Below are 21,457 nucleotides of genomic sequence, written 5' to 3' on the forward strand. Positions count from 1 at the left end.
TTTTCATTTGTGCATGTTTACAGACTAAAAAATAAAACATTTGTTACAGTCGACATGTTTAAGCCCTGTTGAAAACTTCAAAAGCTACCAAATGTTTTGGAACAATTATCTTTTAAAACCTGGGGAAATTCCGGTTCTAAAGCTATATGTTTGTTAAAACAATTAGATCTCATATTTTCCTTTAATACATATACATACTACTTATAATTAATATCAATAATTTCAATTAATATTTAAAATCAATTTATTCAAGTTGATTTCTTTTAAATTAATAAAGGATGAAATAAATATATTAATAGACTTCTTTTCCAAAATCACAGCCAGTGTCAGCCCGAGACTCCAATATCTGATACTGGCTGTGATATGGAAAAGGGTCTGTATTATTCTCTATTTATCAGTACAAATATAATAAACATTCGCCAGTTGGATTGGGAATAAATTGTCTTGCAAGGTGCAAGGGTGTTCAGAAAATGATTTGCAATATCATGCCAAAGACACTCATCGTATTTCTCACTATCCGTTCATGATAGTTGTATTTGGGTAAACTCATAAATGAAATGGGTCTCTTAATAAACTTTTGGCGGGCAAAGTTTCTCTCTACTTTTCCATGTTGCTATTTTGATTGGTTTGAAAATCGATGCAATCAAGTTAAGGTAATATTCATGTACAAAATTTTTGTGTTTATTCAGCTTTTATTTCAACCATACAAAGTCTACATATTCAGATAATATTAAGATATTCAGTCGTTTGAAAATTGTTTACAAATTTAAAATAGTTCTTCCTGTTTTGAAAATAAATATCTTTGCGATGTGCGTAACATCTCTCGATGGTTAATTTTGTCAGGGAAAAATCTCTAAGTGATGTCTCTGATCATGAATCCAGAAATGAATGCCAAGGAAATGATACAAGGGAGAAGGAGGTCAATGTTCAGACTGTAATATTACCATCCTTTTTAAGGCACTTCACAAGAATTTCTGATGATCAATCCTGTATGAACATACATGGGGAATGAAGTTTTCTTTGATTTAAAAAATCATATGCCACATGTTTCTTTAGTTTGAAACTGCTTCATGATTCTGGATCCTTGTGATATAACAACATTAAAATACAAAGTTACATGTAAATGATATTCTGTAAATCACACAATATAACATTAGTATACTGTAATTTAACGTGTGGGATGTGTCCCTATAGTTTAACTCGCTTTGAATGGTACATACGTGGATTAAAAGGTTTCTTAGATCAACGTGTATGAAGTAAGTATTGTAATTATACAAAAAACTGTTTACATGGAAAGTAATGCAAGTCTGTCAACAAGAGTCTGAGTCATGTTCAATGTACAATGTAAACAACTGTCATAACAAGACAATAACTTAGAATAGCATATTCGGAACAGGTTAAATTCAAAGATACGAGTTACTTATGTCTATTTGTAAGTGTTATGAAATGAATTCATTTAGCATATTGAAATTAACTGTTAAGATTCTAGTTTGTGCTTTACAGGTGGTAAGCACAAAAATGGAAAACCATTATGGAAAATGTTCTTATTAATCTACAAGATATATATTTAATTATAATAGAACAAAAATGGAAATTAAAACTAAAAAATACAGTAAGGTTCCTCTGATCTGTTTGAAGACCGTATGTAACTAAGTTACCGCCAAATATCTTTTCAACGCATTTTAAGCAGATTCACCAAGAATCAAATCAATCTGTGCAAATCATATTAAGTTTATTTTAAACTAATTAAAAACTGCCGGAAAATGGATTTGCATGTATGAAATGAAAACTATAAATATGTTTCTATAAAATATGCACTAGCCAGTCTCATTACTTTTTTTAGAATTTTCATACCATAATAGCCTTTTAAATTAATATTTTGTGTACATATCCGTAACAAGCTCGAACATGTGCAAAAGTCATATTAAAAACCGGAACTCTAATGTTCCAATCGACTAGTGTAAGTGGACCAATTATATAAAACTTTTTTTTCCGATAGAAATTGATAATGACGATTTTATGTTTTGCAAATATGGTGATTAGTGGATAAGAGAATTCTAAATTGTACGAAGATGTTTCTTAAAATACTTTTAAACAAAGTGGATAATGTTCGTTGCATCCTGGTTTGTGGGTTTTGCATTTATTAGTGAAATATTAAGCACGGAAATTATTGGAAGAGTTGAAAGCAAACAGTAAATATATCCTTTTAATGGACTGATATCAACATCAACAATTTATTTTCTATGTTAATAGATATAAGAAAGTCAAGATGAATTTCCAAGAAATAAACACATTGCTTTTAATATTCATAAAACATATACATAAGCGTAAAAACTACTATAAATGCTAAATTGCATGAAACAAACAACGTAAAGGAACTAATGATTCGTTGTCAATCGCCATTTATGGACAATTGTTCAACATAAATATAAGTCAGTAATATATTTTTAATAGTTTATAAGTCTCAGTTTTAACCAAAAAAACATCAATTTAATAAAAATTAATACGGTATCAATCCAATGGTGTTGTAATCAGGGCTATTTTCCACGCTTTTCCATATAAAGGTGATACGGTGTAATTGCAATTAATAATATAAATGCAAATTCAACATGCTGATCATAGCGGAAAATGAATGTTACACTAATTTGTGTACAATAATATATATTTAATCGATTATTTTCTAGAATGTTATATTTGGAGCAACGGAAAGAATTTTGACAACATTACCAATAAGAGCAAGATTAGCTAGACTAGAAACTATGGTAGTTTGTGTCAAATAAATATAAATTCAGCGTAATCCTGTTATTTTTATTGTCGGCCATACAATGATTGAAGAAAAAAAATCAACATTTGTACGATTGTATGTTTTGTCTACATAACGAGTGTATGTTTCACTTGAGACCAACGTCATTCAATATGTTATGATAAATGAATTATAAATAGTTATATGATAGGAAATGTTCTCTGGTTTTTTTTTTTGGTAAAGTTGCTCTAATGCAAGAACGACCGTAGGAATGTACGAAAATGGTAGGACAATAATTAAATTTTAGGCAATTCTTTTTTTCTTAATTTTGGTAATCAAAACGGTTAAAATCCTAAAATATATGATGTTAGACTGTTATTTGATTGGCTAGTTGCATCGTGAACGTACAAATTCTGGTTCAACAGATTTGACGATTTAAGTGGTCAAATCTTCTAGAATGTCATTTATTTAAAGATATTAAAATTGAACAATTATTCTTGTTATTTTACTTGTGGGACGCGCCCATGCAATGTTTACTCATTGTAAACGGTGTTAAGGGTGTTGTTTACTCAGGGTTTGAGATCTCAAATTCGGATTGTTATAAAGTTTAATATAATCAGTAAAATTTGTTCTAAACACAAAAAGTATTTATGAAATGAATTATCATTGGCAAATCATTCGACATTTTTTCTTTATTATGGAATTAGGCTCAAACAAAAATGGACTATTAGCCAAACAGAGGAATTCGGACTAAATTTTGAAGATTTTGTTTTTAGCTAAAAATTTTTTGGCAGTACTCTAATATTAAAAGATAGGATGTTATATTTTAGCATATGTAATTTTGCATATTTTCTGTTGGTTTTACCTCACTTATTCATTAAAATAATCTTTTGGCACGAATTGCAATAATATTGAAAAATGTTTAAAAATGATAAAAGACACCATATCTCAAAATTTTGATCATTGACCTTATATAAATTTTATGCCAACAGAATAAGGTTAATATAAGTAGTTTAATACCATATATGTTTTTGTATTATCATCATTCAATTTTTTGTAAAATTGGATTAAAAATGGGTAGGGATTTGAAAACTGATAGAGGAAATTCGGACTGATATATTTTCTAAAATTGTTGTAGAAATATTAATGCTTTGTGCTTATTTATTGCCATTACCATTCATAAACTGTATTTTATTTTTTAAAGTGTTTTATTATTTGTAGTATTTTTACAATTAAGAAAATCTTAATCTTAGTGTAAAATTTTATGGGATTTTTTCTTGATTTTCAAAAAATACGCAATGGCCATTAACTCAAAAAGTAGGTCATTGACCTACTTTTCTGAAAGTGAAAAATAAAACTACAAGCAAAGGTCTATAACACACAATAGATGGTTTTTCATTATCATCAGTGGATTTTTTTTCATTTTGAGTAAACGTCATCCTTGTGAATTTCAAGATTTATTAGAAGAAAGTGCTTGGATTTAGTAAATGTATAAGACAATTATGCATTTATATCATGTGCATATTTTATCTAGTTTTTAAGTCTACTTTTTTTTCAACAGACTAAGTCTTGTGAAGATAGATCACAAATTAAAGAATATTATCCAGACATTTTTGGAAATAACTTTCTTTGTGTTGTCCGTAACATCTCGCTCTGTCCAAATCCGTTAGAAAAAATCTTTGTGATATCTCTGATTACGTCCCTGTCAATGAATGTAAAGGAAATAATATGAGGAAATATAAAAGAAGTTGTTGAGGAAATCGATGAAGAAAATAGAGGCAAAGTAGAAGTGATGAAATTGAAAGAAGATATTAAGCCAAAAGGTTGAAAAGGGAAAAATTTAGAATTAAAAAATGAAACATTTATTCAAATAGATTATTGATGTTTCCTATTGGCATTCTTTTTAAGTTAATCACAAATTTGTTCTGAAAAGGATTGACAACTTCATAAACCTTGCGAGTTGTCTATAGAAAATTAGAGTGTAGTATTCTAAGATTGATAACTAACATTAAAATCATTAAAATCATTTCTACAACATACATTTATAACTATCTAAAGGCAAAGAGAACGGTTAAAAAGGATGCAGAGCGCTTTTTGTGCAATGCTACCATGCACGTTTAAAAATAACATACTGCACGTTAAACTTATCATAAAGTTAGTTCGCATGTTGAAAAACAAATAATCATTTTTTATAATGCATTGGTATGGTCGATGTAACGCACTTTGAAAATAAAATTGTGCATGGTTTGGACAAAATAACCGAGATTGAAAAAACGTATGATAGAAAATTAATGTAACTTAATTTTTATCTAAATATTATATGTATCAAACTGAAAATCCATTTTTAAATGGAAAAGTTTCCTTAAACTTCACTTAGTCCAACAATTAGAGGATTTGGCATTTAGAATCAATTTTGAAAGAGGGCGCAGATTTACCCCAATATCTTGACAGGCAAACAAAACATTAATTTTGTCAATCTTCAAATTCTAACAGGGGAAGGGTGTATTGTGTCGTCATTTAAATTATTTGATCGTTATGTTACGTTTAGATATACTTTTTACCAATAGTAAGTTTTTAAAGTGATAAAATACTGCCAGAAAATTTCATATCTCAAATGCATGACTATACATTAAAAACTATACTTATTAACAGAATATTGTGAAAAATGTCTTGTAATTGACGAAAAAATGTTAATATCGTAACATTTCCAATTTATATTTATTGTGCATAATCGAGACAAACTACATATATCGGAAATTCCAAAAAAAGAAGTCATAATGTTCCAATTAATTGTTGTTAGTAGACCAATTACAGTTTTTTTCCTGGTTGTATTTTATAATGACGACTTCATGATTTGGAAATGCAGACATTTACAGATAAGGAATTCCAGATTAACAGATTTGTTTTGATGTCTAAAAAATGAATTACCTTGCACTGCGTTACATTCTGTGGGTTTTGAATATATTGGTGACATGTCAAACAAATGAATGCATCATTGGAAAAGTTAAGAACAAACAGTAAGTATTTGTAAACCTATATTGGATTGATATGAACACTAACAATTGTTAGTGAAAATAAAAAAAAAACCAAGGTGAATATCCCAAAAATTAAGACTAATACTTTTACATGTAATATTGATAACAAATCTGATCTGCAAAAACAATAGACATAAAGTAGTTACTTTTTCATTGCAATTCACTTTGCATCATAAATGCAAGCAAGGTTTTCTTACCGTTATACACCCATCAATCCGATTTTGTATTTCTTTTATAAGTATATAATTTAAGAAGTAAAACAAATGTAACAAATCGATACTATGAACAAAATTTGTGATCATTGTTTACAGTTGACCTTAGAAATTACGCTTTTGTAATGTTTTACAATAACAGAGTGAAGCTAGAATAAAATGTGCTAAACCTTGTACCTGGTAAATAATTGAATTGTTTTCAAATGTTTATTCATTTGAAAACAATTTATAAACTTGTAAATTTCTAAGAGGTATCTGAATTTTTACAAATACATGGTATTTTTTTGAAAATAAATTGTAGACCATTCTGTTGCTCAAACTATTTTTTAGATAATGGAGAATGTAGAGGTAAATAATTCTAAATGCAAAGGATTACTTGTCAGTAAAAAATATAATTTATCATTTACAAATGTAAATTCTGCATTTGTTTAACCAAATATTATTAATAAAAAAAAAAAAGGTAAAAATAGAATACTACCAATAACATTTCAAATTTGGCATTCTAAACTACAAAACAATATCGTACAACATAACTATGTAACAATTTATTATCAATTAGAATGTCTGCCAGGGTATTTTGGAACGAATTTTTCTGACCGATGCGTGTTATTACTGTCAGAATAAGTGTGATTGTACCGTCACAGATTGTAACCATGTACTTGGGTGCCAAGGAAATCATTCACAGACTCTAAATCTACAAGTTTATGATCAGAGTATACATCAAGCAGGAACGATTATATACATATATTAAAAATGAATAATGGTATGTGTAAATATCATTATATTATAATAGAATATGATATTAATATATTACCCCACAATTACCCTAAACTGATACCGGAAGTTTATATAATGCTACAATCTAACAATATAAAACAAAAAATGAATATTTTAATAAAATTATTCGATGTTACGCTGTTGCAATGTTAAGCATACTTAATTTAAGCAAAAATAATGCCTTATCTGTTTCACATGCAATACAATACTGACTTAAGATCTCGCAATGTGTAAAAGTCATTTAGGTCTGATACCATGAAAACTACACTGCTATAACATTGCCATGATAGATATTCTAATGGCATAGAAGTACATACTCCGACCAAAGGGAGATTATTCAAAAAAACTTAAGGTGCCTCACTACAACTAAACTTTTACTTTTTAAGACACTACGTCACAGATGGCGATTTTTAAAAATGTTTTGTTAAACTGTTTATATCGTTCGATTAGGTTGTATATTGTCGTAGCTCAGTGGTTTAAGTATGGGGCTTCTGAACCGCAGATCATGAGTTCGAGTCCGCCTGCAGCTTTTGCTCATGTTTATTGAATTAAATTTTCAAAAAAGTAATTTTTCATCCAAAATTGCACATTTTTTTGCCTCTTTGACTTAAATATCTTCTTATCCATTATGATATTTATCATAATCTAGTAATTTTCTGCTGATCTGAAAAATTATTTCAAGGTGTAGTGAGCCACCTTAATATAAAATGGACGAAAATAAAAAGTGAAATATAGTAAGAACCTCATACATCCTTGTTAAAATACGGTGTATAAAGATGATATAATATTTCTACCCTCTACAGAAGGGTTTCAACACATACATAAGCAAATTCATTAAAATATGCTCTAATCGAAAGTATGAAGTGATATTGCATAAACATTTTATTTAAATACAAAGTAGTTCATGATAAAAATATCTATAAACTGTGCATCCTTAATGACATCACGGGACTTTGCCAGTCACATTATCTAACAGAGATGGCATATCGCGGAGACCACTCACAGTCATTTAAAGACTATTCTACCACATATTATAAGTCAATTGTCTATAAATCTTGATTTTAAGAAAAAGCGTTATCAAAATAAACACTGCTATAATGTTAATAAAGAACACTTGGATTTCCATCAGTAGGATATTGTACATTATTTTCATAAATAAGATATTGTACAATTCACATAATGATAATATCATCAACACTTCGTGAAATTTATAATTTCATTTCGTGCATTAACCAAATGTTGTTTGAAATTGTTCCAAATTGTTACTGTTTCAATCTCTGAATTATTTTTTTGACATCCAAAGACATGATCACAATCTGTAGCATTACAATGACACACTTCCTTGCACAATTTACGATAGTAAGGATATTGGCATGGTGTAGTACAGTTCGTTCCAAAATATCCAGTTAACCATGCAGAATTTCTGAGGATCAAACATCTATATACATATATGGGGATTGGTGTTTTTCTTTGATTAAAAATATCATTTTACATTAACAACGATTTAGGATATAATCACTAGGTTTAGTTTTTAAAAATCTGGCGAGTGTTGATGTCCCAGCTGTATTCAAGTGGTTTATGAGCGCTGAAGTGCTTGAATTGGTTGAGCTGTAAATCCTGGTATTTGTGTGTTTTACTTATCCTTGACCGTCATTTCTGTGCAGAGATGGTCGGATTTCTAAGTTGTGGAAACTATCTCATGACGGTTCACATGATCAAACCATGCTTATATGTAATTGATGGGTTTACTCGGGCAATGTTTCATTGCCTTGTAAGGCTTTACCTCTTCAACGTCTTTTTTTCACATTGTAATTAGTTTTATTTATAATAGATTATTGCATGAAAATTATTTCTAAATCGATTTTGTAGGTATGAAAAATATTTCTAACAATGAAATATGCTTTTAAAAAAGTTCCGGCATTTCCAATATTTAATTTGGATGTCTGAGACAAGCTAACACTGACATGTACATGAACGAACTCCTTCATAACTAAAGTAATTATGTTCCTTTTAATTGTTGCAAATTGACCAATTATATATTTTTTCCGGGTTATATTTTATAATGACTTCATGATTTGCAAATGCAGACACTTCCAGGTAAGGAACCCCTGATAGCTAGTAAGTTTGTTCATGTGTTTAAAAAAAAATGGATTACCATACAATGCATTGTATTTTGTGGGTTTTGAGTATATTAGTGACATGTACGACACAGGATTGTAGTAATGAAAATAATGAAAACAAACAGTAAGTATACATTAATTGATTTGATATTAACACAAACATACATGTATTTGTATATATGCTGATTTATATCCACACGGTATTTGAATTTTTTTATTTAAACAATTACATGTTATTGAAGGTCTCTCTGTTGCACGCTCTATTATTGGGATAATGGAGTATGTAAAGGTAAATGGTTCTAAATACATATAAATTCATTAAGAAGAAAGGAGTATATTTTGCATTAACAAACAACGTGAAGAATGTTTTCTACTAGTATATTAAAATCGTTGTAATTCTAAGGGAGCAAAAAGAAATATCGTGTAAAACACTAAAGTTACGTATATCTTTTTTAATCTAGCATTCTAAATTACAAAGCAATACCATCTAACATGACTATTTAACATTTTATTGATGATTTAGAATGTCCACCAGGATATTTTGGAAATAACTGTTCTTCAGAATGTATTTACCCAACCTATGGTCAACACTGTTTAAATACCTGTGATTGTAACGTCAAAGATTGCAACCATGTAGATGGTTGCCAAGGAAATCATACACAGACTGAAACATCTACAAGTAGGTTGACAAAGCACACATCTAGCAGGAACGGTTATAAACATACGTCACAAATAAATGAAGGTATGTCATTGAAAATAGACGGTGCCTGAAATGAATGAGGTCTATCAGCGTACATCCACCACTAAATCAGTGTAAAATGAAGTTTATGCAAAATCGGATTTGAACAAAATTAATACGTGTATGAAAAATATGAATACCTTTTATTAAAACAGAATAGATAAATGTAATGCGGTTTATTTTGTTGTGAGCAACGTTAAGCATACTTGGTGTTAGCAAAAATAGTCATAGTTTGTACAGCACTTGTAAAAATGATGCGGACAGATCTTTCGAGTTGCAAAGGACAGTTTTCACACCCTGTATAATTTACTATTACCCTGCAATATGTTTTTAATTGGTTTGTTAAATATTATTGTAAAATCTTTATTGTAAAATCTTTATTCTCTTTATTCTCCAAAGAAGGAAGGTTCATATTTAATTAAAAATAAAACAAATGAAAAAATGACAAAACTTTTTAAGTGTTTGAATACTGTTCATTAGCTTGATAATTATTCCACCCTCGTCAGAACAAATGCCACATATAAACAAGCAAATTACAAATTATTCGTTAAAACATGCCCTTATCGAACGTTTGAAATGTTTAGACATTTTACTTCATACAAAGCATTAAATACTAAAAGTTATTACAACTGTACATTCGTAATGACATTGTGGGATTTTGAACGTCACAATGTCTGAGATGACAGATGGGCGACGTCTTACTGCCATTTACGGACTATTTTACAACATTCTGTAAGTCACTTGTTTATATGTCTTGATTAAAAGCAAAACTTTGATCTATTTGATAAAAATTAATCCCATATTAGTCTAAAGGTGTTAACGTTGTAACCAACTTGCTAGTTTCCTAGCACTTGTGCATAAATATAGAAAACATGGTTTTACGTAATATTATGATACAACTTCAAGAATGCAAATACATGTTGATCATTGAAAAAAATGGATGTAACACTGAGTAACATGTTTATATGTATATCCAACCAATTATTTTTTTTTTAGAATATGTTATCTATGGAACAATGGAAAAAATGTTAACAACACAAACAAAAGGAGCTAGTTTAGCTGCATTTATAGGATCATGGACTTTGGTGGTTTGTGTCAAACAGGAATTAATTCAGTGCATGCTTGTCCATTTCATCGTCGGTCATACACTCAGAAGAGAAATCTACATTATTTGTCCGATTGTATTTTATACATTCATATCCATTGTATATTTCAATTGATACCAGTGTCATGTTCAAGTTAATACGATGCGTAAATTACATAAGAGTTATCTCATATGAAAAGTTTAGAGTCAGAACGACTGTGAGAAAAAGCTAAAATACAAGAAAAAAAAATGAAACTAGGCAATTCATATATAGTTTTTGATAGTTTTTATTGTTGAGTAAATGAGTAACACGAATATGTTGTTGCGTTGTTATTTACTTGCCCAGGTCCAAGATGAACTTTCAATTTTTAAAGGAACTTAACAAATTCAACGTCATTCACCGTCAAATCCCGACGATAAATCACGTTATAATATGACAAAATCTTACATTTTTAACATCTCTACGTTGACAAAAACCGCTGTTTCAACATTGAAACATTGCTTTCTGTGGATTTACATGTATCACATCATCGGAGTACAGTTAATGGTTATAACTTTTTACAGTACCTTTTGGCAGAAATTAATACAATGATAATCAGTACACTACCGAAAAGGCAGTCTGATAGAATAGTACTTTGGTTCATATAATAGGAATATACTTGTTCACCTCACGTTTTTTTTTTAAATTTTAGGTTCAGCAAATTTGACGCAATTCCTTTCAGGGTTCACGTCATCAAAGATGATACCAGTAAACAAAACAAATGAAGAAAACAATAATGATAAGGAAACTGGTAATGGAAATTTAACAATAGTTAGTTTACTTGTGGGATGTATCCTTGCAATTTTACTCGCTGTGAATAGTATAACGTGGATCTCAAAGTTTGTTCAAAGAAAGTTTGGGAATTCAGTGAATGCGCGAGACAATTTTATATTAGAGACTGTTTACATGGAAATTAATGCAGGGTCTGAGCAACAAGACCCTCAGGCCAATACAATAGGAGCAAATGTCATAACAAAACCATGTACATCTCTAGGCGGAGTGGAAACGAGACCAGAACTTCCGGCAAGGAATACCATTAATGAAGAACAAAATCCATGTCACGCACACACCAATGAAGACGATGAAACATATATAAATGTCTAATAATAAAATTTATCCAAATTTTCACGTGATTTTTTATCACATACATCATGTAATTTTAAAATACATACAAAACGATCAATCTAACTGATTGAACAAACAAAATCACCGAAATACAAAAATACGCATGAGTTATGTAGCTAAATAACTTTTAAGATTGTGTAAATTTTAACAGTCAATTTTAATGAGGTTACTTTTTCCCAAAAAAATTCTTTGATTGTTCAAGTATATATACATTGTTTTTGAAAAATATTCCTGTTTATACTCAGGACATTAATGTGAAGTGCAAATAGGGAGATAGACACACAGATATAAAAATCAAGAGCACCTTGTGTTATCCACTTGATTCAATATCAATTGGTTTTTAAGTTAAGTTTCCCCTTCATCTGTCTTGAGATCTTTATAATTCCTGATCTTTTCCCATATATGTGATCTGTGATTAAAATAAAAGCATCAGATAATTAGTAGATATTTTTTCTTATCAATATTTCATACTTTTGGAGTTCTTAATCAATCAATGTATGATGCTAAATCAGAAAATCACCCCTTACCAACCCTAAGGCAACTATATCCGTAGCTTTATACCAACTTGCAAGTAAGATTTAACTTTGAATTTAAGAGGGTTCGATGACTGTGGCAATTTTTTTTTGGCTATATCGACCTCCTTTGCATAAAGAAAAATGTTCAAGTTTTCAAGCTGATTTATTAGAGTTTTTCTTTACTAAATGATATTTTATGCCCAAAAATATCATATTAAAAAATTTAAGGCAGATATGATTGTTCACTTGTTTACCATCAAGTCTCCTTTAGCAGAAAAATATATACTTCACTGCTGAAAATCTAATGATTCAATGATTCAATTGATTCAATTGAGATGATTCAATTGGAGAAAAATATGTACTTATTTTTTATCAAATTATGGTACATACGTGTAAAAGCAAATTATGTTGTCAAGTGAAAAGACCATGTAAAATAAAAAGTATATGTAAAATAAAAGAATTATCTATTTCTCTAGCACTCTTAAAAATTAGATCAGAAAGTGGTGACAAACAAAAAATAGGACAATTTTGAATTACATTCAAATTGTTAATCATATTTATGAGGTTTAAATTGTAAATTTATGAGTAAATCAGGAGAGGCATGTCTGATACATGTCTGATACATGATTACCTTTCATCAGCTCTCTTTGCACCACCTGTAGGTAGATCTGAGGATATCTGGTTTGTATAATCAGGTTTGAACATCCAGGTAGAGTTAGCTACAACTGATTTCAGTAAATCTTCTCCTAACTGTGGACAAAGATTGCATGTTCCTCTCAATTCACTGGTAGTCTCATCTGTCTGCTTGGTGCAAAATAAACTATGGTTAATGACCAACCACAGATCTATCACGGCTGATATTGACAGACTCAACATATCCTCGTCAAACAGATACATCGGTGAAAGACTTCTGAGAAGGCAGTCAGTTTCTGCATCATACAGCACAATTTCATATAAATCCTTTGTCATGGCACACAGTGGAAAAATTGCTGGTTGATTCTTGTAGTATTGAGGATTATTATGCAATCTGTTTTGTTTACAAAGGGAGAGAGAGATAGCTTGTTTGCATAATTGACGGAAAGTGTTTGCTTGTCTAAAAGGTGTGTCATACCTTTCAATTTCATCCATCACAATATCACCTTCATTCTCAATATCAGAATCCCAATGTCTATTAAATTCCAAGTTCTGGTGATATATTTCCTTTTCTTTCTCTGGCAGTTTTAAAGTAAATACAGCAGAGGAATTATCATCATTGTTTTCGAAATTTTCAAACAAATTTTTGTCGCAAGGGAAAAGTACAATGTCTGCATTACCATAAAACAGTGTTGGATTTCCTACAAATCAAAGCACAAAATGAATTAATAACATTTTTATCAAAAGCTTACGGTAAAAAATGTACACTCTTTACAAACCATAGTTAGTGCGGATATAAAAAAAAATGTATACAATACATGGTTCATTTATATTTCTCAACTCCAAATTCTAAGAGTTTTTTTTTTTTTTTTTATAAAGTTTTCATATTTTTTTTCAATGCCTTTATAAAACAAATGATTTTGGTCAAAAAGCAATTTTATCAAGTAATTTTTAATATAAAAAATCAAGAATATCAAGTATCCCACCTTGCACCTCTTTTGAAATGCACTGAACTTTTATAGACAAAAGTAAAGAGTACATTTTAAAGACTTTCAAATACCTAAACAGTCAAATTCTGGTAAAAATGACACATTAAGAGAAGCACACTCAAGTGCCCTGAGTAACAAGCATATGTATAAATTTTGCAGCTGTTTACTAGCATTGCAACATTATACCATGAGTGGCTCATGGGTAGCATTGCTCACCTGAGCACTTTGTTCATAGATAATAGCACAAATTCATTTGTAATGTTCAACAATAACTTATAATAATGATAAATGGGCTTTTTTTTTAATCCTATAGTGCTTTTCGTATTGAAACTTACAAAATTACTTTTTATGTCAGAGACACCAGACATTATTTGATGAGATGATCAATGATACTTTTGGTTTGAGCATATCAAAAAGTTGTTTGACTATTGTCTTACCAACATAAGTAAATCCATAATGTATGAGATTTCCACAGCCACATGGGCAACCATCAGGTTTTCCATCTGATGTATTGTCAAGAAAATAATTAGATGGACAAGGTATCAACTGAGAAAGAAGATGCTGAGCCAGAACAGCTGATATGCCAGTGTCAGTTGACGTCCTATCAAAACCACGTCTCAAATACCTTTCATGGAACTCTGAAAAGAAATATTAGAATGCAAAGATTGTGATGAACATTCATGATCAGATGTGACAAGGCCAATTAACATTTTATATTGCTACAAAGATCTAAGTGTTTTATACAGACATGTTCACTTCTTCATCATGTTCATTAAGATAAATTAAATTGAATAAAACCACTTTATATGCTGATTTGTAACACCGTGAAGTCAAGTATTTAACATATGATTGCTACTTCAAACATTTTTAAATAATTCTGTTATTCATAAATCAGCTGCATTGTGTAATACAACACAGATTAAGTTAAGTAAATAGTATTTGATTGCTACTTCAAATTATTCAGTAATTTATACATGTATTTACATCTACCGAGTATGATTCCATCTATTTCTTTTGAAAACTTACAGTTATTTAATAGAAATAGAGGGAATCATACTCGGTAGATGTAAAAATATACTTACCGGGTACATACTTGTTGTAAACCAATGAATGCTTTCGAATATATCAGAATCTTTGTAGGATATAGGCGTTAACAAGTGTACAAATGACCTGCAGCTAGGAGGTAGCAATCATTGCAGAAAATTTTTACTTAACTCGCATATGCTGGTTTTGTATTTTTTTCTGCAATGTTGCCACCTTCATATCCTGCATGAATAACCAAAGAAGGCATTTTATTGTTTAAATAAATCAGTCACATTTTTGCGAGATTTTGGCAAAGGGAAGGGGAGGGGGGGGGGAGGTGGGAGGGGGGGCATTGATCATTCACTTTAACGCAATGTAAGTTTGAAATTTTGAAATTTAGAATTTTGAATCCTAATTTTGCATCAGTGCTAAATGATTCCCTTGAACAAAGCTAAAATTAACCACGAAGTGGAATATATATTTACAAAGTTTCTTCATGAATTGCTTACACCAGTGGTCACATGCATGAATATTGAACATTTGAAAAACTTTTCTCTATGTATGGTCTGTTGACCTTCAGCGAACTAAGTTATTGCTGAATTTAATATTTAACAATAACTTTGTTCACTAAGGGTACCGGTCAACAGACAAGTCTTTATATTTTCTTCTATCAGTCTTGATTTAAAATACCTGATAAAGTGAATACAAAATAAATTAAATACATGTGCATATATAATGATTTTTTAAAATTACATGTGGAACAAAAAAATTAAACCTTAAAGAAATCTACTTATACTGATTATCAGCTGATAACCTATCAATTTTTATCCAATTACCCTTAAAATATTTAGAAAGTTTACAGGTGAACTGCAAAGTGCTGAACAAAATGTAGGGCATAATTAACAATAATGTTAGTCCAATTGTTTGTGCCAAGTTGATTTTGTGATTTGACGAGTAAATCTCCAGAAACACTTGTCCAAATCAACAAGTGAATATTAAGCATTCTTGCTAATGCACAATTTGTAATAATTATGATTTTTTTTTAAAACTTTTGTTCAAATTAGTCAGAAAATGAAAAACAATTTGAACAATGCAACAAGGACAACTGAAATGTATATGCAACTTGCCACAAAAAGCAGATATTTTAATTACTGGTTAGCTCTCAGACTGATCTAATGAAATCAGTTTAGAAATGAAAAATAATTGCATACCCTTATTTGTGTAAAATCTTTCAAGAGCTTCAAAAGCAGAAACATATGAGGGGTGTAGATCTTCTCCGGAGACGTAATTTCTTATTGCATCATATCCTTTCTCAAATATCCAAAAGGAAGTTACAACATGTCTATCTCCAGAAGCTGAAGAATCTCGGAACCACTTAAATCTCCAGCCTGCATTGTTGCTTCTAAATGATTCCGACTGAGAGTATACTTCCAGCTCATCTGTTTTTGTACTATATGCCTTCACAGCTCCAAAGTCAAATACATGTTTTTCAATTTGATCCACATAATCCCTTAATTCCTCTTTTAATAGCTCATTTTTCTCTGAATATCTTCTGGTTTGAACCCACAAGGCTCCAGCTCTTATATTCCGCTGTACTGACGTATAAATTGAATTCACAAGCCGCATTACAATTGTTCACCATGTCAATCTGTGAACATAAATTTTTTAAAATGAATGAGGGGTCACCAAATGCAAACATGATGATGAAGCCATTAGTCACCTGCCTCTGTTGATGATGTGACAATGTTCCACAAAGGTATCTGAGCAAAATATATTATAATTGATAAATAGTTTTAGAAACTTAAAACAATATACAACAGGTTGGAAGCAATAGTCCAAATGGGTTATAATAGCCCACTTGGCTATAATCAACTGTGAACGGAATATTACTATATAGTGCAAAGAATAGAAATATTTTTAAAATGCAATAATTTTTGGTAACAAGATTTTCTGTTATCAAACTTTTTCAGAGGTCAATCTCTTAGTAAATTCAAAACTTAATGGGATCAGTCTCATTAACACATAAAAGTATATACTGTAGGTTAAAGCATAGGGACTTGACTAAATCTGAGTGAGAGGGTATATATAATATCACACCATTAAAATACATATATACAGTACCTATAAGACCCAACCTAACAACAGAGTAAACCCCAACTTAACCCCTGGGTTTACTTTTGGGGTTTACTTGGGGTTGACTCTGGGTTTGCTTTTTGAAAATTTGGGTCCACTTGGGATTTACCTTGGGTTTACTTTGGTATTTTTCTCGGGGTTTACGAGGTCAACTGTATGCACTAAAGTGTGAAGCAGATCCAAGTTTTATTTTACCATCCTACTGCCTGTAATTCCTGCCCCTTGTATATTCCGAATACACAGTTAGCGTCTGCTCTCAGGGGGTATACCTCTGACCGGGTTTACTCTCTGTGTCTTCTCTGGGTTTACTCTGGGTCCACTCTAGTAAACCCGGAGTAAACCCAGAAAGTAAACCCGAGTTTACTTTCTATTAGGTTGGGTCTGACCGGTATATACCTCCTTTTCTCTCTCGCTCAGATTGAGTCAAATCCCTGTGGGATAAAGACACTTACCAAATGTTGTTGTATTTAATTTATAACAGGAATACTCAACAATAATTTAACTATTTGAACGATTGGAATGACTGTATAGAGAACTTTAGAAATCCTAGATAAATCTAATGTTTATTCAATGACAAGTCTAATTAAAGCTTTACCGAGCATGCATTTTATGAATAACATCTTATCAACATGCACTACATTATCATCATATTATATAGAGTCAATAAAATACAAAAATACATACCTTTATTTACCACTTTTCCATTATTTTCCCACAATTATCAAACCCCGATCCCGACCTAATTGAACAGGAGATACATTGTACCATACTCAGACACTGAAAAATCAAATTTATTTCATTTACCGAAATAGAATAATAATGATAATAAATTAATGAATAAGCTTTTAAAAAACAATTAAAATAAGAATAAATTAAAGGAATTTTACCGTGAAAATACACAATAAAATACCTTTGAAAAAAAATATATAAATAAATGATATTTAAAAAAAAAACACATTTTAAAAAAACCCAAATAGATTGCAAGAAATACGATTAATTAAAAAAAAAATTAAGTTCAAGAACATATGCATATGGCTGATTATCATTTCCAGGCTCTTACATCCGAGATCCATCAGTTAATTGTTACTTATGAAGCAGTGCAAAATTCAAAATGCTATGATATAAGTACAATGTATAGAGTGAACAAAAAATAAACTCTTCTATACAAAATACATGTAGAAGCACTTGACGATTCATATGTTGTACTGTCTTGGACAAATCCAAATAATATAATTCCCACATATAAAAGAACTTGTCTGCAACTCTTCTGTCAATAGCCGATAATTAACCCGTCCAGCTTTCTAGAATGCTCGTGTAAACAACAATGAACTCGTCAGATAAACCCAAAGAGCTCTGCCATTAACATTCATACGGGATCCGACAATTAAATCTTTTGTAACAGATGTGTTTAAAAAATGTTTATTTTTTTTGTATCATTTTCAATGTAGAAAGTATTAGATTAAGATAAAAAGTTACAGCCGTGACGGGGTGTCGAACCGCGTACCTATCGTGTGTTAATCGGGTGACTTACCCACTAGTCTATGTGTCGCACTGCTTATATAAGTTTTTTAAAGATAGTCCTTTAGTCAATGGATGTTTTCATATAAATATTATTTCGATATTTTTCACGCTAAACAAATTAAGATAGTTGTTTTATTGGATAAACCTCAGATTACTTATATTTTTCTTTAATATATATAAATCATTTTTAGATTTTTTGGTAATATAAGATTTTCTTTGTTCTAAAACTTCCGGTCGCTAACTTACAGCCATTTGAAAATTGCTCTCGACCGGGACACATCATTTGAATGTAAGTAAGAATACAATTGAAATTTTATGTCTGTATGTATGTATAACATGATAAGTTGTTAGAATAGCTTATACCTTTATATATGAATTATTTAGGAATGAATTTAGAAGATAAAGTTATTTTTAAATTGTATCACAGAACGTAAACCGGTTTGATCAATTTGTTAGATTTATAGAATAACATAAAAAGGATTATTTAGGATTATTTATTTATTATTAATATGATACTTAAGAGTATATATGCACGTGGATATTGCATTTTATTTTTGAATTTTAGAAATATTTATGGTATTAGTACAAAACGATATTATTTATTAACAGGTGTGTGTAGCCGACATACATAGTATAACTACCTATAAGGAGTTACTATACGCTCTGTCCCACCCTTACTTAGGGTATGTATATATTATCATTTGTACTAGCATATTATAATTGATAACTACTGTAGACTATGTCCATATTTATTTGATAATTTCAGTAGTATGGTACATAATACTTACATGAATAAGTAGAGAGAAAGAATTATATTTAAATGTTTGCATCTATTTAATTCTTGTTTAATACGAATATATTTTAACAGATAATTTTATACTTACCTAAATTTACGTGCTTATAAATGAAATGTTATATTACGACATGTATAATTACAGTTGAGTAATTATTTATATCATGTATTTGTAGGAACGACACATATATATATATAACCTACTGGAATAAAGCGTAATCTCAAAAGTCTGGTTGTTTACAATGGTGTCAGAAGTGGGATCGCCAGATGCCTGATGATTTCCCCAATGGTGTCGTGGACAACAGAGCTTACAGATTTTTCAGTTGAATGATTGTACATATTTATTAACTTTTGAACATTTCTAAATATATTTTGTTTAATAAAGAAATAAACATACGCCATAAAAATGGAAGAAAAGCTGAAAGAAGAAATACAACAATTGCGGATAAAACTTCTTCATGTTGAAGCGAGGCAAGCGGCTACATCCAAATCAACACCGCCTGTCTACATAAAATCCGAACGAAAACTCCCCAAGTTAGCTGGAAGACCCGTCAAAGACTCTGATCCAGATGTCGAAGATTGGGTAACAGACATGAGAGATCATATTGTAAATATTCCAACAAATGATGAGAAAATTGAGTTTGTATTGGACCACCTCACTGGAAATGCTAAAACGGAAATCCGAATGCGTCCATCCGATATAAAAAAAACAGCGGATGACATATTGAAAATTGTTGAAGAAACATTTAAAATTCAAGACAATTTGGCCCAACTCAGACACAAATTTTATGAGAGAGAGCAAACAGAGAATGAAAGTTTAGAAACATATTCCCTATCCTTAATGAAACTTATGCACAGTATTAACAAGAAAGAAGGGGGTGACAGTTCAAACAATGAGAAAATTCTGACTGAAAAGTTTATTGATGGTGTAAGAGATTATCAACTCAAGAGGGAACTACGAAGGTTTTCCATGGAAAATCCATCAATGCCCTTTATAGAATTTCGCGGACGTGTGCTATTATGGGTTGATGACCGACAGCCAAATTCGTCGAAAAGCGCTGCTTCAATCAATAAAGTTTCAATTGAAGAAACAACGCCAGAAACTCAAAGCAATGATATTCTGGAGGTGATTAAGAAACAACAAGAGCTTCTTGAAAAACAGCAGAAACAAATTGATTTCCTCACACAAATGGTACCCCGGCAACAGTTTCATTACAGAGGACGCGGCATTCATTCCGATAGAGGTAGAAGCAGAGGACGAGGATATAGACGTAGTTTAGGCAGATCCAATACCATCACATGTTATCACTGTCACGAAGAGGGTCACAAGAAACCTGATTGTCCAAAACTTTCAGCAACGGCAAGGAAGATTTCTCTGGACGACCCAAAAGCCCAACCCTCTCAGTGACGAGTCGAACTGGTGAGGGACACCAAGAAGACTCCAAACAATCGCTAAACAATCTTAAAGAAAAATGTCCTTCAACAAATGTCAAGATAAATGGAAATAACTTTTTGTGTCTATTAGACACAGGATCTGAAGTGTCTACTATAACATCAAAATTTTACAATACTTACCTGTCCGACTTAAAACTTAGTGACACCCGTCCTTTTCTGAAACTTGTAGCTGCCAATAATTTGCAAATACCTTACCTTGGTTTTGTAGAAGTAGACGTTGATCTGGGTGGGTGTGTTTTACATGATGTTGGTTTTCTTGTTTCTAAAGTCAATGATGAAGAAACAACAGACGGAATCCTTGGTTGTAACATTTTAAAGCAAGTTCATAATCTCATTAAAGATGGTACATTCAAATTTGAAAATGAATCAGAAAAAGACTCTTGGAAAATAACGACCACTGCACTCGACCTATCTACGGGCGATGACAAAATAAGTTTTGTGAAAGTTGCAGGACGATCTGATATCTGTATACCAGCTAAATCTATGAAAGTTGTCATCGGATCGACAAAACAGAATAAGA

General features: G+C 30.6%; 3 protein-coding genes across 3 annotated transcripts; 2 read left to right on the forward strand and 1 right to left on the reverse strand.

Annotated features, from left to right (window-relative positions):
- The first annotated feature begins 8,848 nt into the window (after positions 1-8,848).
- On the forward strand, positions 8,849-11,854 carry LOC128191380 (uncharacterized). Its single transcript, XM_052863441.1, has 3 exons — positions 8,849-8,864; positions 9,411-9,629; positions 11,403-11,854. The coding sequence occupies exons 1-3, from the start codon at positions 8,849-8,851 to the stop codon at positions 11,852-11,854; spliced, it is 687 nt and encodes a 228-aa protein (XP_052719401.1).
- LOC128157216 (uncharacterized) lies at positions 11,844-17,513 on the reverse strand. Its single transcript, XM_052819667.1, has 5 exons — positions 17,364-17,513; positions 16,247-16,683; positions 14,450-14,650; positions 13,022-13,724; positions 11,844-12,284 (listed from the first exon to the last, which is right to left on the reverse strand). Exons 2-5 carry the CDS (start codon positions 16,659-16,661, stop codon positions 12,221-12,223), a joined length of 1,383 nt encoding a protein of 460 aa, XP_052675627.1. The 5' UTR covers positions 16,662-16,683; positions 17,364-17,513; the 3' UTR covers positions 11,844-12,220.
- Positions 17,514-19,888: 2,375 nt separating this feature from the next.
- On the forward strand, positions 19,889-20,890 carry LOC128191381 (zinc finger CCHC domain-containing protein 12-like). The gene has a single exon (XM_052863443.1). The coding sequence runs from the start codon at positions 19,889-19,891 to the stop codon at positions 20,888-20,890; it is 1,002 nt and encodes a 333-aa protein (XP_052719403.1).
- The last annotated feature ends 567 nt before the right edge of the window (positions 20,891-21,457 follow it).

Source organism: Crassostrea angulata, chromosome 7, assembly GCF_025612915.1.
Source record: "Crassostrea angulata isolate pt1a10 chromosome 7, ASM2561291v2, whole genome shotgun sequence".
Lineage (NCBI taxonomy): Eukaryota > Metazoa > Mollusca > Bivalvia > Ostreida > Ostreidae > Magallana > Magallana angulata.

Excerpts from the sequence above, each read along its gene's own strand:
- LOC128191380 (XM_052863441.1), top strand. Across the intron at positions 9,630-11,402 it reads TACGTCACAAATAAATGAAG|GTTCAGCAAATTTGACGCAA; the intron begins GTATGTCATTGA and ends TTTAAATTTTAG.
- LOC128157216 (XM_052819667.1), bottom strand. The coding sequence starts at position 16,661 with ATGCGGCTTGTGAATTCAATTTATACGTCAGTACAGCGGAATATAAGA. Across the intron at positions 14,651-16,246 it reads AAGATTTTACACAAATAAGG|AGTTCCATGAAAGGTATTTG; the intron begins GTATGCAATTAT and ends ATTTCTTTTCAG. Across the intron at positions 13,725-14,449 it reads TTATGGATTTACTTATGTTG|GAAATCCAACACTGTTTTAT; the intron begins GTAAGACAATAG and ends TTTGATTTGTAG.
- LOC128191381 (XM_052863443.1), top strand. The coding sequence starts at position 19,889 with ATGGAAGAAAAGCTGAAAGAAGAAATACAACAATTGCGGATAAAACTT.